The sequence below is a fragment of the Ostrea edulis genome, chromosome 4 (assembly GCF_947568905.1).
Source record: "Ostrea edulis chromosome 4, xbOstEdul1.1, whole genome shotgun sequence".
NCBI classification, from domain to species: Eukaryota; Metazoa; Mollusca; class Bivalvia; order Ostreida; family Ostreidae; genus Ostrea; species Ostrea edulis.
Genome location: NC_079167.1, coordinates 84,122,614 through 84,139,152, shown reverse-complemented (window position 1 = coordinate 84,139,152; position 16,539 = coordinate 84,122,614). Strand labels below are relative to the sequence as shown.

At 37.1% G+C, this 16,539-nt stretch overlaps 2 protein-coding genes across 3 annotated transcripts; both read left to right on the top strand.

Annotated features, from left to right (window-relative positions):
- The first annotated feature begins 2,824 nt into the window (after positions 1 to 2,824).
- LOC125671478 (uncharacterized) lies at positions 2,825 to 5,345 on the top strand. Its single transcript, XM_048907237.2, has 2 exons — positions 2,825 to 2,980; positions 3,281 to 5,345. Exons 1-2 carry the CDS (start codon positions 2,935 to 2,937, stop codon positions 4,987 to 4,989), a joined length of 1,755 nt encoding a protein of 584 aa, XP_048763194.2. The 5' UTR covers positions 2,825 to 2,934; the 3' UTR covers positions 4,990 to 5,345.
- An 8,091-nt stretch (positions 5,346 to 13,436) lies between these two features.
- Positions 13,437 to 16,261, top strand: LOC125671679 (uncharacterized). 2 transcript variants are annotated; one of them, XM_048907526.2, is made up of 2 exons: positions 13,437 to 13,781; positions 13,843 to 16,261. In XM_048907526.2, exon 2 carries the CDS (start codon positions 13,865 to 13,867, stop codon positions 15,506 to 15,508), a length of 1,644 nt encoding a protein of 547 aa, XP_048763483.2. In that variant the 5' UTR covers positions 13,437 to 13,781; positions 13,843 to 13,864; the 3' UTR covers positions 15,509 to 16,261. The 2 variants fall into 2 exon arrangements, with proteins under 2 accessions (XP_048763483.2, XP_048763482.2); XM_048907525.2 differs by having other exon boundaries at positions 13,440 to 13,781; positions 13,858 to 16,261.
- Positions 16,262 to 16,539: the final 278 nt, after the last annotated feature.

The window sequence follows — 16,539 nt, the reverse complement described above, 5'->3', positions numbered from 1 at the left end:
GCTAGGGAGATATCTTAGAAAGAGATATATCTCTAGCATAAAGAGATATCTCTATCAATGTAAATAGAGGTATCTCTTTCAGTTAGAGAGATATCTCTTTAAATTTTTAAAAGAGATACCTCTTTAATTTAAACAGATTTTCCCCCTGGTGGTCATAATGACTTCTCCCTGTCGCATTGGCATTGATATGATGTAACCCTATTTTTTAACCAATCAAAACACTTCTAGGTAAAGATGAAAGAAAAGGTAACATTATCAAGTTGTCGAGAGGCTGTAAATGTAAATCCAGTCTAGCTCACATATTTGATCAATTTATTATCTTTGGTTTTTTTTTTTGTTACTTCACATGCGGTAAATTAACGCAAAATCTTTGCATGAAATTGCAGCCATCATGGTAAGATTTGCTTTGGCAGGCTTCCAGTTTAGGGAGAATTTCTTAGTATTCAAACTGATAAAAAAATATTGGAAAGAGATATCTCTTTCCCTTTGAGGAATATCTCTTTTTCAATGATTAAAGAGATACCCCTTATACTTTGAGAGATATCTCTCTAAGAATTGTTAGAGAGATATCTCTTTAAGTGAAGGAGATATCTCTCAAAGTAAAAGAGATATCTCTCAGGGTAAAAGAGACATCTCTTTTTAAGTGAGAGAGATATCTCTTTAAGTGGAAGAGATATCTTTCAAAGTGAAAGAGATATCTGTCTAAGTATAAGAGATATCTGTCTAAGCATAAGAGATATCTGTCTAAGCATAAGAGATATCTCCTCAAAGTAAAAAAGATACATAGGAGAAGAATTAGAAGATAAAATATGTACTCCGTGTTCTTGAGATTGTGTTCCCGTCGGGGGGGGGGGGGGGGGGGGTGGATAAATGGGGTGGCGGCCCTTCGGATGAGACCATAAAAATCGAGGCGTCGTGTCACAGCAGGTGTGGCACGATAAAGATCCCAGGAGTCCCTGCTCAAAGGCCATAAGCGCCGAGTATATAGGTCCTAAATTTTACAGCCCTTCACCAGCAATGGTGACATCTCCATATGAGTGAAAAATTCTTGGGAGGGACGTTAAAGAATATACAATCAATCACTTCTAATAGATTGTGTAGAAGATGAGAATCATTAATGTCACTCTAAGTGAGAGATATCTCTCTATGTGAGTTATATGTCTTTCCCCCCATTTATCTACAGAATAGATTTAATTTTTACTAACTTTGGATCATAATTTAGTTTAATAGGTATATTTTGCAAATCAACACCAAAATTAATTCCTAGCAGAGTGAGTTAAACATGTTCAATGTAGTAATTATGCACGACAGATGATATGAAGATGGACACTGACTGATTGCAATAAAAATTAGTGTCAATACAAAACTAACAAGTCAGAAAGGACCCCACAATGAATATTAGAGGCAAGCATGACAGAAAGTGCTGTTATCTTATTGATATTAAAAAAAATTAAGTCCCAAAATTCTTTTAAATTGAGAAAGTGTTGACAGACGAACAGACAGTGATTTTTTCTACAGGGCACCTGTCATATGGTTGGGCCCTAACAAGTGCTATATTATGGGGATTACTTCTGTACAGTAGTAGTTAGGGCTAAATGGACTTTGGATATCGACCTGGATAGCTGCAGTGGTTAGAGCACCTGACTAGCACTACAGGGGTTCAGGGTTCAATTTCACCTCCAGTCACAATTTTTCTCCTTTCCTATATTACATTTAGTGCAGTGGATCACCACTAGACTTCAGGTGAAAGTCCTCCCAAAAAGAACCTGGGTCATGTGTTTTTTATGGTGAAGACAATTTAAGGAGGGAGGAATGTAGTAGCTAGAGCTATATGGATATCTGCCTGGATAGCTCAGTGGTTAGAGCACCTGACTAGTAATGCAGGGGTGATGGGTTCAATAGCCAGTCCAGCCATAAACTTTCTTGTTTCCACTCCGATATTACATTTCCATGAAACATCAGGCTCCCCCACCCTCACATAATTAATCTAGAGAGTTATCTCTTTCTTCATCAAACAATTAATTCATTATTTATTCAAGAGCAGTTTTATTACATCTATTTTACAATTATCCTCAAGATTGATTTATTTATGTAACAAGAAGAGAGAAGAAGGGAGAAAATGCGACAGACCAGACCGTCAGGTGCTCTACCAATTTTAACTGAGCTATCTGGCCACCGGCTATCAAACCCGACTGACCACTACATTCCTCCCTCCTTAAATGTCTTTACACTTGAAGACATTAGCCCTGGATCTTTATCCCCTGGCTGTCATTTCTATCTGTCTGTTCCAGGGGTTGGTCTACGGCACTTAATGCAACACGAAGGGAGAAAATGCAATGGACCAGACCGGGATTTCAACCCGGATCCCCTGAATTTCTAGTCAGGTGCTCCACCAACTGATAGAGCTATCTGGCCACCAGTGATCAAACCCGGCTGACCGCTACACTTGTAAAACTGGAAGAGTGTCTATTTTCAAACACAGACTGATAAGTATACTTTCATTTAAATTTCTAACTTTACCATCAAACCAAGTATCAGTCAATTTTCACAATCAATGAATTTCTTATTTTAGTAGTATGTGTTTGAATTTATAAGCACAGCAGTGCTTGGGGCTTCTCTGTCAAACTCTGTCATCAATTAAACCTTCCAGCAAGATAAACAGAGTTGTCTCCTCTTTTCTAGCTAATATTTCTATATCCTGGATTCATTTTTAGGAACACCCCATTCAGTTCAGAAGTCTGAACTTCATACATTTGTTGCATTTATTGTGGAAATTTGTTAATAAATAAAAGTTGTATAATCATATGTCTAAATCAAACCACAGTCTAGGCAGACTCAAACCTCTAGATTGCATTTCAATATACAATTTAAATCCACAGATAAATGTAGACCAGGAAGAATGAACACCTGTCAGGTAAATAATGCAGGTATAACATGATCAAAGTACACATAACTGTCGGGGAGGACAGCCGCCATTACGGTAATAATCTGATTTTTCTTGTTTCACGTTATATGCAGAGAATTATGTATATAAAGATAAGTAAAGTACATAGTTTTATAAAATCAATCATAAAATATGCTAAAAATAGAATCACTGGAAATCAATGATAAAGCCTACATATCAATTAGCCACATTATATCTAGGTATTGTTCCCTATGAAAGAAATTTAAGCTGAAGATTTTCCTGATAATGATTTGCTGTGTACTAAATGTTGCTTTGTTTACTTTCGTTAAATACTGATATTGTATGTTATAAACATTGTTGTTTATTTCTATTCAGATCCACAAGCAGATCTGATGATGGACTCCCGTACCAGTGCCCAGGACGTGATGCGATGTGACCTGTGTGAGACCGCCCTGGTACAGATGCACTGTGATACATGCCTGGTCAATCTGTGTAAGGCCTGCGTGGGGGAACATTTCTCTGCCGACCTCTCAAAGCCTCACAGAATTGTTGATGTCAAGGACAGGAATTCCACCCTCCTCTACCCTGGGTGTACCTCTCATGAAAAAGAACGATGTGAGATGTACTGTAATCAGTGTCACATTTCAGTCTGCAGTACCTGTCTGGCATCAAGTCAACATTTAGGTCACGAATTATCAAAAATATTGCAAGTATTGGGGGAAAAGAAAGAAAAGATCAATAAAGAGAAAAATGAGTTAAATGAAACAATTTATCCAACCTACCAGGACATTTTATCTGATATACAAAACAGAATGAGTTGGTTAGAAAAGAAATATGGAGATCTCTCAACAGCCATAACAAAACATGGAGAGGACTGGCACAGAGAAATTGACAAACTCGTCCAGAAACTGAAATCTGAAGTAGAGGAGATGAAAACCACACAGTTACACACTCTACAGAAACATCTGGACGAAGTTAACAAGAAAATCTCTGAAATCAATGATGAAATCAATTCGATGGATGTTGCTTTGGACTCTAATGACATTTCAAAAGTATTCAGTCTTATGCCTAATGTAGAGGAATACAAAAATCTTCCACACAAAATTCTGCCATCTTTACCTAAATTCAACCCAGGAAGAATTCAAGAAGAACTCAGTAAACTGTTTGGAACTTTATCATCAATTTCTGTCCGATCAGAAGAACATGGTTACAGTATAAAGACAACACAGAAATCCCCAGAAGCTGCATCCGCTCCTGTCATCAAACAGCTGCTTGATGAACCACAGACTGTCACCACCATACACACCGAGTATGATAGATACCTTTACGATGTGGCCTGTCTAAGTGATGAAGAAATCTGGACAGATGGAACTGGTAACATGAAACTCTACAGCATTAAACAGGGATCACTACTCAAGTCAATCACAACCAGGTCAGGAAACACTCCATGGGACATAGCAGTGACAAACAGTGGGGCTCTGGTTTATACTGATGACAGTGATAGAACTGTGAACATTGTGAAGAATGAAGAGATACAGACCATGATCACATTACAGGGGTGGAGACCTCGCAATGTCTGCAGTACCTCCTCTGATGATCTCCTGGTTACCATGAACAGTGATGATGGAAAACAATACAAAGTTGTGCATTACTCTTCCTCCACAGTGACACAAACCATTCAGTTTGATGATCAGGGTCATCCTCTCTATTCATCTGGTGATTATAGCACTAAATTCATTAGTGAGAACAGGAACCTGGATATCTGTGTGGCTGACACGACAGCTAAAGCAGTAGTGGTGGTCAATCAGGCCGGGAAACTGAGATTCAGGTACACTGGACATACTCCTGCTCCACAGAACAAACCATTCTATCCACGAGGAATCACCACAGACAGTCAGAGTCACATCCTTACAGCTGATGATAACAATGACTGTGTCCACATCATAGACCAGGACGGACAGTTCCTCCGTTACATAGACTGTGGACTGAGTGATCCCTGGGGACTGTGTATAGATACAAACGACAATCTGTTTGTTGCTCAACGTAGAAACAAACAAGTGAAGAAAATTAAATATCAGCGGTGAAATTAAACATCAGTGGTGGATTTAGACAGCAGTGAAATTAAACATCAGTGGTGGATTTAGACAGCAGTGAAATTAAACATCAGTGGTGGATTTAGACAGCAGTGAAATTAAATATCAGTGGTGGATTTAGACAGCAGTGAAATTAAACATCAGTGGTGGATTTAGACAGCAGCATTCCTGTTAAAACTGAATATTTACATGTACAAATGATTTGTTCCAATGGTTTTCATTTTTCAATAAAACCCTACATGTATTGATAAAAACAAATGAAATCAAGTAAAAAGCATACATAAAGAGTATATTTCTGGGTAATGTTTGTTGAAAGGGGAGACAGTATAAAACAATTAATGATGGACTATACTTTTATTATTATTATTATTTTTTAATTTTACAAAACTTTATCTCACCCTGTAAACGTGAGATTGTTAAACTCGAATGCAATCAGTAAATTGGATGCCAGTTTGATAGCGGGCAAGTTTTGATGCTTTATCTAGTTTAAAATTTTACAAAATATTAGTATAGTAGTGACAATTGATGAAAATTGAACTGTAATTGTAGAAGAGTTGTTCCCTTAAATTTTTGTATGTATGTAATCTGACATTTCTTGACGTTAAAAATCACTTATTTTCTTCATGGTTCAAATAAATGCAAAATTATTTTGATTTTACAAATCAATTTTAAGGTAACAAATTTTACATGCATCGCCAAAACATGCATTTAATTATTAGCATCTAGAAATGGTTTTTCTACAAAAAATTGAGAAAGTAAAGGCTATCAGCAATGCAACAAATTGTTTACACACCGATTATATAACGTAAACAAGAGGCCCACAGGCCTTATTGGTCATTTGAGTATCACTAGTGCCAAGGGCTATGAAATCTAAAAGGAAAAAACTTTCCAGTTCTGCATATCTACGTACGCTAAATTCTAATATTTACCAATAGTATAAAACAAAATGTGATCTTAAAACTTAAATGCCCCTGAAAGTGCCTATATTGATGAAAGACTCTGCATAATACAATATACATGTATCATGTTTACATTAACATGATACGACTAATTTGGACCTGTCCTAAAGCCAAAACCATAAGGCTGAAAAATCCACAATTTTGGTACACCCTTTCCTGCTTTTCCTAAATATGCACTTAGATTTTATACCATATCAGCAAACATAAAGAATTAAGTCTTTCAAATGAAAAAGACAATAATCATTATAATAGATTTGGCCCCACCCTGTAACCAAAACCATTACTCCTGGGATCATGCAATTTACACTTTTGGCAAAGGATGACCTACTTCTAAATACTTTAGTATCAATAGCATTAAAGAAGATGAAATTTAAGTGTTTTACACATAAACACTAGATCAGAACCCTATCATAGGGATCATGAAAGTTGGTGGAGGCCTTCCTGCTTTACATCACCATGTATTTAGTTTTCCTTACACATGTGCGGTTGTAAAGAAGAAGATTTTTTTAAATTGGTAAATTTTTGGCAGTTTTTGTTATCCTCCTAGGGTCCCAGAGGTGCAAGAGTCCTCATATTTACAATTTATGTCCCCCTTGTCCCAAAGATGCTTCGTATCAAATCTGAAAAGAATTGGAAAGGTAACTATCAAGAAGTTAAAAATATTCTATTGTTCACACATTTAATAACTGCATGACCATTTTGGCCCCACCCTGATACCTAAACCCCAAACCCTGGGATCATCAAATTTACAATTTTGGTAAAGGACTACCCCCGTTCTTTTTAAATATCCATTTACCGGTAGTTGCAATTTAGTATCGATAGGCTAGCACTAAAGAAGATGTTATTCAAATGTTTTACACATAAAAACTATATTCCAAGTTTGGCCCCACCCTGGGGTCAGAATCTTGAATTCTTCAAAATTTTCTTCGGGAGACAAGAAAATACATGAAACTTGATTAATGAAGTCAGTAGGAAATGGCATACAAGCAAAGTATATAAAGTGTAAAAAAAAAAAAAAAAAAAAAAAAAAAAAAAAAAGTGATAAGGGAAGTGTAAAGTCCCCCCCCCCCCCCTACCACCACCAAATTAAAATTCCTAATATGTTTTAATCTGGTTACGTTTCATATGAATGATAGATTTACTTATAATATGACAATGTTGGACTGTCTCCCTTAGGCATTACCAGAGAAATAATCCTTAATAAAATTTACAAGGGGTCATTATTCTACGGAGGTCATTTTTCTAAACGTGAAATGCATGGACTGATTTTTTTAAGAAGACATTTGTTCTACGGGCAAAAGGGGTCATTATTCTACGTCGAATAATGACCGGGGGTCACTTTTCGACGTCGAAAAATGACCCCCGTAGTGATAATGCCCTACGGAGGGCCTGTCCCGAGACACAGTTAGATTATTCTAACTACGAGGACCCGTGACATTCACACCTGATGCCGATGGAACTGTCACTACCTGTTATATATTCGAATCCCGACCTTCCGCATGCGGGACGAACGTTCTGACCTCTAGGCTAATCTCGGCTGAGATTCGGCTTAGCTGAATATTTAGACTGACGCCTTCACCGAATCTCGGAGCAGTCCTTCATAATACATGTCTGGAAATTTACTTTCAGCGGCCGGTTCTAGCAATTAGTGTGCACTTTATATATGACACTGCTGTTCGCGTGATAGAGAGTTAGTGTAACAGTCAAATCACTTATTTGAAGCGAACAGCATTGTCACCCAAGTCCAGATAATCAGCCAAACCGAATCTCCGCCGAGATTTGCCTCTAGGCCACCGTGGCGGTCTCAGTGTTGCGTTTTGCAACATGCCTACATTAGAATATATAGTTCACTCTTGAAGGTAATTCATGGTAAGAAGATATTACTTTGTTTTATATGAGTTAATCTTCACCTTTTGTGCACCATCCGGCATCGACGCGACAGAAGCATCGTCGTTAGCCATTTGTCAATGAAGGTGGCGACATAATGGGATCACATGATCTTATAGTGGCATTGGAGTCTAAAGGAACATCAGTAAAGTATGGCAAGCCCTTTTACTATTTATTGGTTAAAGAGATATCTCTGTAAGTTAGAGAGATATCTCTTTAACCAAAATAGATATCTCTTTCAACAAATGAGATATCTCTCTACGCTTGGGAGATATCTCTTTCTCTTTGAGAGATATCTCTCAAAGCTAGAGAGATATCTCTCAGCGAGAAAGAGATATCTCTCTAGCGTAAAGAGATATCTCTCCAACAATGTAAAAAGAGATATATCTTTAAGTTAGAGAGATATCTCTTTAAATTTTCAAAAAGAGATATCTCTTTAATCAAAAGAGATATCTCTTTAGATTTTCCCCTCGGTGATCATAATGACTTCTCCCTGTCGCATTGTCATTGAAATTATGTAACCCTATTCTTTTAACCAAGCAAAATACTTCTAGCGTACAAATGGCGGGAAAGGTTGAAGAGGTGGTTGGGGTAATATTGTCAAGTTTCCGAGAGGCGAAATATAGTCTACCTCGCATATTTCATCAATTTATTGTCTTTGTTTTGTTTTTTTTGTTACCTGTACAATCATGTATACATTTCACATGCGGTCACATGCGGTAAAAGCTAAATCTGCAGCCATCAGGGTGTTGCTAAAACGCGGAACGGAAAACGAAACGGAACGGAATTTTAGAATTAGAATGATTAATGAAGGTAAGATTTGATTAAAATCAACAATTTGGGAATTGTTTACAACCGATAAGACAACTTTATCTTGCATCATAAATTGATTAAGCGAATTTAGTTAAACGTTAGTATAAGAATTTACAGGCATTTTACAAGAATTTCGGCAATGACAGAGGTGTTAGCGAGTGACACCTATGGGAAGAGAATGAAAAGAACACACGTGGTTTATACCCCCCCCCCCCCCCCCCCCCCCCCGTGGCAAAACGTCATTTACACACATGTACATGTATTTACACATAATACCGTGAATGTGTGTACTTACAACAGGGAGTGTGATATGTATAAAACAATAATAATTCATGATCTTATTTAGTCAACAAGTTAAACATCTTTTGTTTGATTTATCATTTTTTAACTAACAGGAGATTTAGTAACCGCAGCACTCCAATCCTAAATAGGGAGGATTCCTGGCAGTTAATTTTAAACTAAATACTTGTATAGCTTAACATTTGGATTAATAATGAGATTACTTTTAATTCCATTCAAGCATACATTCTGTGTTAGCTTTTTAGCTATTTCATATACAATGTGTATTATGAAATAAATCTGTTAATTCCTCTTGTATTGTATTGTTTATTGGCTTTAATCATCAGCATAATACATATTCAATAACAAAGTATAAACAAAAAAAGGTGTATACAATATGAAAAGTGGAGTGAATATTAGAGGATGGACATACATAGTATCGGTAAATGTACGAACTTTGACATAGATTCATCCCAAATGAGGCAAAACGTTTTTCTTTACCGGACTTGTTCGCTTTAAAACTTGATGTGATACATAAATGTGTATTGTACCAGGTGTAGAACTAAATTCAAATTCAGTTATCTTATACATATGTAGTTCGATTAAAAGCACGTTCGATTTAAAAAGGCTATGTTTGGGGGAAATTGTTAAAAAAAATTATTTTATCTTTTACAATGTTGTTTTCGGGGGGGGGGGGGGGTGTACCTTTTATTCATTGGATGGGCTCATAAATATTTTCTTTCTATACCAGCCAGAATAAAGTAAATAAATTTGAAAGGGGTTGAATTATTATTCAAGTCTTTTTCAGTATGTTACCTTACTTATTTTTTCTTCATTTGTGAAACAACATACTGTCAAAATCTGGGGGGAGAGATGACAAAGCCGGGGAAAAAGAAGGTGCCAACAGGCGCTTGCTTGATATTTTTATTAAAACTTACTATGCAAATTATCAAGCAAGCGCCTTTTAGTACATTCATCCACAAAGCACACCGTGTCAGAATACATAATAATGCATTAGCATGAGGTATCAATATGAAATGGTGGATTCTGAGGATGACTTCCTGTTCTCTCTGTAATTTCTGCATCCCTTGTTCATAATAAGGCTTTTGATTTGCAAAATGTTGACCTCCTCATAACATTGTTGCATATATTTTCCGTTCCGTTCCATTTTCCGTTCCGCGTTTTAGCAACATCCCAGCCATCATGGTAAGATTTGCTTTGGCGGGCTTCCGTTTTAGCGAGAATTACTTAAATATTCAAACTAATAAAAATATTGGAAAGAGATATCTCTTTCTCTTTGAGAGATATCTCTTTTTCAACGATTAAAGAGATATCTCTATACTTTGAGAGATATCTCTCTATGAATTCTTAGAGAGATATCTCTTTAAGTGAAGGAGATATTTCTCAAAGTAAAAGAGATATCTCTTAGACTCTCAGTTCAATTATAATTGATTTTACTATTGAACTGCAGGGTGATGACATGAAGAAAAAGTAAACGCTGGTTACACCTACCGAAAAGAAAGTTAAAACATACACGTACACCAAAATAAAAAAGGCTGCAGTGGGCAATATGACCAAGATATGATAGCAACAAAAAGGGAATGGACACTCGTCTTTATACAACTGAAAAATATGTGGTGTTTACACCAAAATCCAGTCACAATTTGCATATATTTCTAATAAGGCCAAAATAAAATGTATGTGTTTCCGGTTTCCCGACCCCACCTACCCTTTCGTTGCCGATCCTAAATAATTTATTGAAAATATACATGTATATGAAAGAAAATAGAAATCCTGAATTTGGATTTTTTTTTCATTTTGCATTCGAGTTTCTCCGATTTACATTAAAACTACTATTAATTGATCTTCAAAATGTGTGAAAAGTATTTGTAATGTATATAGACCTGTATTGAAAGCGTATCAAAAACTAAGATTTCAAATAAAATGTTTTAATGAAATAAATTTTTTACCTAACAACCCTACCTAAATATATTTAGGAGTGAAATAGGAAACACACATATTTCATTTTGGCCTAAAGTTTGTTGTTAAAGATCCACATTGCAATAGAGGAACAAATATTAATCACACTAGTGCACTCGCTGTTTTTGCAGGCGATCTGATTCTACTCTTCAGATAAGAGCCCCACAGGCCTTAACGGTCGCCCGAGTACCAAAGCCTTTACATAGGCCATACCTTTTGCGTTTCCTCTCGTATGTCTGAGAGTAAAGAAGGAATATTTGATACGTTTTCACTAGAGAGCCACATTGGCCCCACCCTATGGCCTAAACCCCTAATCCAGGGGCCATGATTTTCACAATAGAGATGTCCATGAACATCACAACCTTGCATTTAATTTTTCTGAATCAGGACTGAGAGTAGAGAAGATTTTTAAAGATTTAACATAGCTATAATAAATGGCCAAACTTGCCCCACCCTAGAGACTGAACCCCTGACTAAGGGGCCGTGAATTTCACATTATTGGTAAAGGGCTTCATGTACATCATAACCATGCATTTGTTTTTTCTCACACATGTGTGGGAGTAGAGAAGAAGATTTTTGAAAATTTGGCATTTGTTATAGCAATTTTGGGAGCTTAGATAACGAATTTCACAATTTACATTCCTCCTATCCTAAAGAAGTTCCACACCACAAAATGATAACAATTGGCCTTGTAGCTTTCAAGAATTCAAACATGTAAACTTGCTAACGGACGACGACTAACGACTCGGGTGACCTAATGCAATATGTGTCACAGGCTAGTTACAAAGAGGTTTTGGAATGTTGGATATAGACTAACGACTCAGGTGACCTAAAATAGTAGCAATATGTGACACAAGCTAGTTACAAAGAGGTTTTGGAATGTTGGATATAGACTTTACAACGCTAAATTCTTGTATTTTAGGGGTGGTTCAAGAGCGATTGGCCAAACAAAAGAAGACAAGATATTAGTGGGTTCAACAATTTCATATTTTAGAAAAATACCGGGCCAATGTCGTATTAAAACCATTTATTCTTTCATCTAAAGACAATCAACAACTGAATTATACCCATAAATAGACAAGTATATTTTATACAAGTTGAATTTTCACAATCAAAATTTAAATAACATTATTCATTTTACATTAGATCCTTTCGTACATGCATGAAAATACGTGGTTATGGATAAAGGGTTACTGTGTTTAATACCAAACATTAATAGCGTTTTGTATAAGAAACATTTATGTGTGGTAATTTAAAAGAACGCAAAAAGAAAACATAGGTGTAAGTCTGAATAAATTCATTGCTGTGATCCATGTGTATTTTTGAAAATGTTTTATATTTCCTTAAAAACCAATAACTTAGAGATTGGTTCATTGCCCCCTACCTCCAATGAAAGCTGTACCCCTAGTGGCACACACTAAAATTGAAGTTTTGACCATTCATTTGACGTGAAATTTCGGAAATCATAGAAGTATCTGCTACAGCGTTATGTGCAGAAACCATGCGTATCAGTTATATTATGTGGAGTGGCAGTATAATTGAAAATTTCGCCAAATATCGATCAAATTTGCATCCTTACGTGTGGTTGCCAAATATTGTTGAAGTGTTCACCTATTTCTAACACAAACTGCGAGGTGGGAAACGAGTAAGAGAAAGCGGGGACATCACTGTGTTCCGTCGTATGTTAATATAAGACTAGTTTTATCTCTATAGCTGTAACCAAGCTAAATATGTCAACTTGTCTAGTAAAACACTAATTCCGTACCCCCTAAGGTCACTATTCCACACCTCCAAATGTGGGGTTGTACACGGTGGATTTGGCTTGGCGTAATTCGAGTGGTAAGGCGTACCACAGTTTTGGTGAGGAGTACTTCATTCTTTTCTGCATGTAAAATTACTATATATAAGTAAAAAATAACCGTTAGTAACATGAATGGTTACATGACATATTTATTTTCACTACTGGCATTATCTAAATATCCCATCACAACAAAATATCGGTTATTTCATATTGCAGAAGGTGCAATTTTTGAAATCTGAAGCTTTATTGGACTATTAGTGAATAATAATACATACTAAAATCATTCAATTATCATATATGCATATATTGTATATTTTCTCTAAACTGGTGCTAAATTTATTTATTTTTTCAAGATTACAGGAAATCAAATAATTTGTGTCTTTCGATTGCTGCGGTTATATCTAATGTAATCAAATCTGTTTAATTTGACCCGCGATCAACATTGAAATAGGTGAGTTTATATGTTGCAGAACATATCAGACCATGTTAGAATGAGGATAAACATAAAATATTATCAACTTCCTACTATATATGCAATTTGTCTCAAATTTGTGGAATCGCCCTCTAACGACAACTGATGAAAAGGACCCATTGTCTTCCACAGAGTTATCGGTCCTTTCTCTCCCTTGCACTGTGCAGGATGTCTTGTGAATGTATACTACTTATATATGTTCTTTTGACCTGTCTGGTAAATGTCAAGACCCACCAAAGAAATCCTTGATCCATTCCCAAAGTTATGTAGTGAATTTAGATTCAGCGAAATATTCGGTCTGCCATTGGTCGATCATCTCCTTATCATGCAGATCAAGTGCGACATGCCTAAGGATTTATAATTTGATGATCGCGCAAAATCAGAATGTAAACTTATGGTGTATGTTTTCCGTAGATGTGAAGGTTTCTGCAGGTCGAGTAAGTGTTCATTGCTAATGGGAAGGCACACATGTCCTATAAATGCCGGGAAACTGCCACACATCGCGGAAATGATGCATTCACTAGGCACCTATGCATTCAACACGAATTTCAAGGAAGAGATGATAAATCGAAAGTTGATACAAAGTAGATCGGTAAGGAAAATTATTTTTGAAAAGCAATATTTCATAATTAATCAATGAAAATGATGTATAGTTTTGTTTATTTTAGTAGAAAGATGGCTACCTCCTCTTCCACTTGGGCACAGGATGTAATCACCTGTGACCTTTGTGTTAACCCCACCCAGCGGTTCTGTAACAGCTGCCATGCAAGTCTGTGTGGGGCATGTATCAACAAGCATATAGAAGACTCCCAGTCTCTCTCACACGACATCGTTTCATTCAAGGACCGCACAGCACGTCTCGTGTTCTCTCTGTGCGAGTCTCACCCCACTCTCCGATGCGAAGGTCATTGCCAGCAGTGTGGTGTCTCCGTGTGCTTCAGCTGTGTAAGTGGTCCTCATGCCGGCCACAATGTCATCGACGGTTACACTAACATAGCGGAAGTTGTACGACAGAAGAAAGAAAAAATAAAGAGAGACACCCAAGAACTGGAGTCCATTTTCAGTCCACGATTTCTTAAGGGCATTGCAGATGTCGAACCAATGATAACCAAGACCGCAAAGAAATATGGAGAATTAGAAAAAGAATCTGAACACCTGAGAACAACTTGGCACCAAGAGGTGGACCAAATTTTTGATGCAATACATTCTTCCATAAGTTCCATGAAAGAAGACGATCTTACAACTCTTAAAAGACATCAATACCGCCTTCAAGGTTTAGAACAGGAAGTAAAATCAATTATTAACAAAAATAAAGAAATCTTAAAGTCAAATAAAGTTGATGAGGTTGCAAGTTATAAATCAAAACTGGACGACTACAGGAACATCGCTACACATATTGATGTTACAATTCCTGAACTAAAAACAAACATTGTCCTGGAGCGAGAACACCGTGTAGAATTAGGAGAATACAAAGCAAGACTGACCCGGACGTCGCTGACCAGTCTCGCCGTCACCGATCTTCTGGACAGAGTCCGAGTAATTGCAACCATTCCTACAGAACACGGGTCTCCACTGGGGGTGGCCTGTGTCGGAACAGATGAAGCTTGGATTATTAATCCAGACAATACCATCAGACTCTTTGACATACGTGGGTCGTTCCTGGGTGCTGAAAAGACGTTCACTGGTTGGCTGAGCGGGATGACAGTGACCAGACGGGGAGACCTTCTCTTCAGTGATGGTGACGACAGAACCGTGAACATTGTGAGATACGATAATACAGAAATACTGATTACCGCGCCGATAGGTTGGCACCCTGCGAGTCTCTGCTGCACCAGAGCAGACGACATACTGGTCTGTATGTGTGATACAAATCAAAGGAACTTCAAACTTGTTCAATATCAGGAACAGACAGTGAAACAAGAAATATACAAAGATAAAGGCGGGAATCCTATCTTTAGAGGATTACTGTACTTGGCTGAGAATAACAATGGTGACATATGCGTCTCTGACACTGGAGCTAGCGCTGTTTTAGTGGCGGACAGGACCGGAAGCATCCGATTTCGATACGACGGTTCACCGGCCAAGAAAAGAGCACCGTTCCTCCCCAGGCAGATCGTAACAGACTCCATCAGTCAGATCATTGTGACCGATGAAAACAATGACTGTCTGCACATCTTAGACCAGAACGGACAGTTTCTGAAATGTGTGGAGGACTGTGGACTAGATAAACCTATAGGGCTGGGTTTGGACGATGGAGGGAAGTTATGGGTCGCGTTGCGTGGTTCAAATGTTTTGAAAGTGATCGAATACATGAAGTAATTGTACGTTTAAGCAGACGGGATATTACACCAAGGCGATGTGAAAGTCATTCATGACAGTGATGCAGCCGGAAGTGAACAAGCATCCAAAAACATCAGTCATTTATGTTGTCACTGACTACAGGAACTAAGTCACAGCTACTGCTTTTTGTTACACGACTATTTTAGTTGATGTTTTAAATAGATGTATATTTAAATACTAATTTACGTTAGAATAAGTTTGAAAGTCTATTCATCGTTGTTTTCACATTAAATTGTCTGTACCTATGTGCCGGTAGCTGGTGAGCAGTACCTCGGTGCGATGTTAAAAGTTGATAATGACAAATGTTTACATTCACTGAATATTTTCTGCTTCGTTTCTATTGAAATCCATTGCTTGTCATTGGTACATTTTGCTTCACTCTAGTTACATCCGGTTTTAGAGCTGTCTGTCCGTGTGTGAATAAATTCATTCCACAAACTTCGCGATCACAGGCACTCAATCTAATTAAAATTAGATCCTTTGATCCGCTCATCTACTATCGCTACTTGTGTAGCGATAGTAGATGAGCGGATCAAAGGATCTAATTTTAATTAGATTGACAGGCACTCGACGTTTTAAATATCTATAGGCCTAATAAAAAAATTGTCTTCCCGTAAACATAATATTCACGAGTGCCTGTGTTCGCGATCTACTTCGCGGCATTGTTGAAATTATTGGAGTTTGATTTTTACCTGTTATTTGAATAAGTGTAATAAATAACGCTTACCTTTATTACATGATGGTTTATTTTTTGCGTTTAGAGTTTGTCCTTGGACAGCTATTTTCCTATACCACCGTTCAAATGGAAATCATCACAAAATATTGAGACATGTCAAGGTCGGGTGATTTTCAGCTGTTGCGTTTAAAAATAACATACAAGTCAATAATACATGTATCTATATTTTACCTGCTTAAACGTATTTATGTAACACACCTCTCTCTCTCTCTCTCTCTCTCTCTCTCTCTCTCTCTCTCTCGGCGTCTTTCTTTGTGACGTCCAAAGGTGTTTT

Excerpts from the sequence above, each read along its gene's own strand:
- LOC125671478 (XM_048907237.2), top strand. The coding sequence starts at position 2,935 with ATGATCAAAGTACACATAACTGTCGGGGAGGACAGCCGCCATTACG. Across the intron at positions 2,981-3,280 it reads GGAGGACAGCCGCCATTACG|ATCCACAAGCAGATCTGATG; the intron begins GTAATAATCTGA and ends ATTTCTATTCAG.
- LOC125671679 (XM_048907526.2), top strand. The coding sequence starts at position 13,865 with ATGGCTACCTCCTCTTCCACTTGGGCACAGGATGTAATCACCTGTGAC.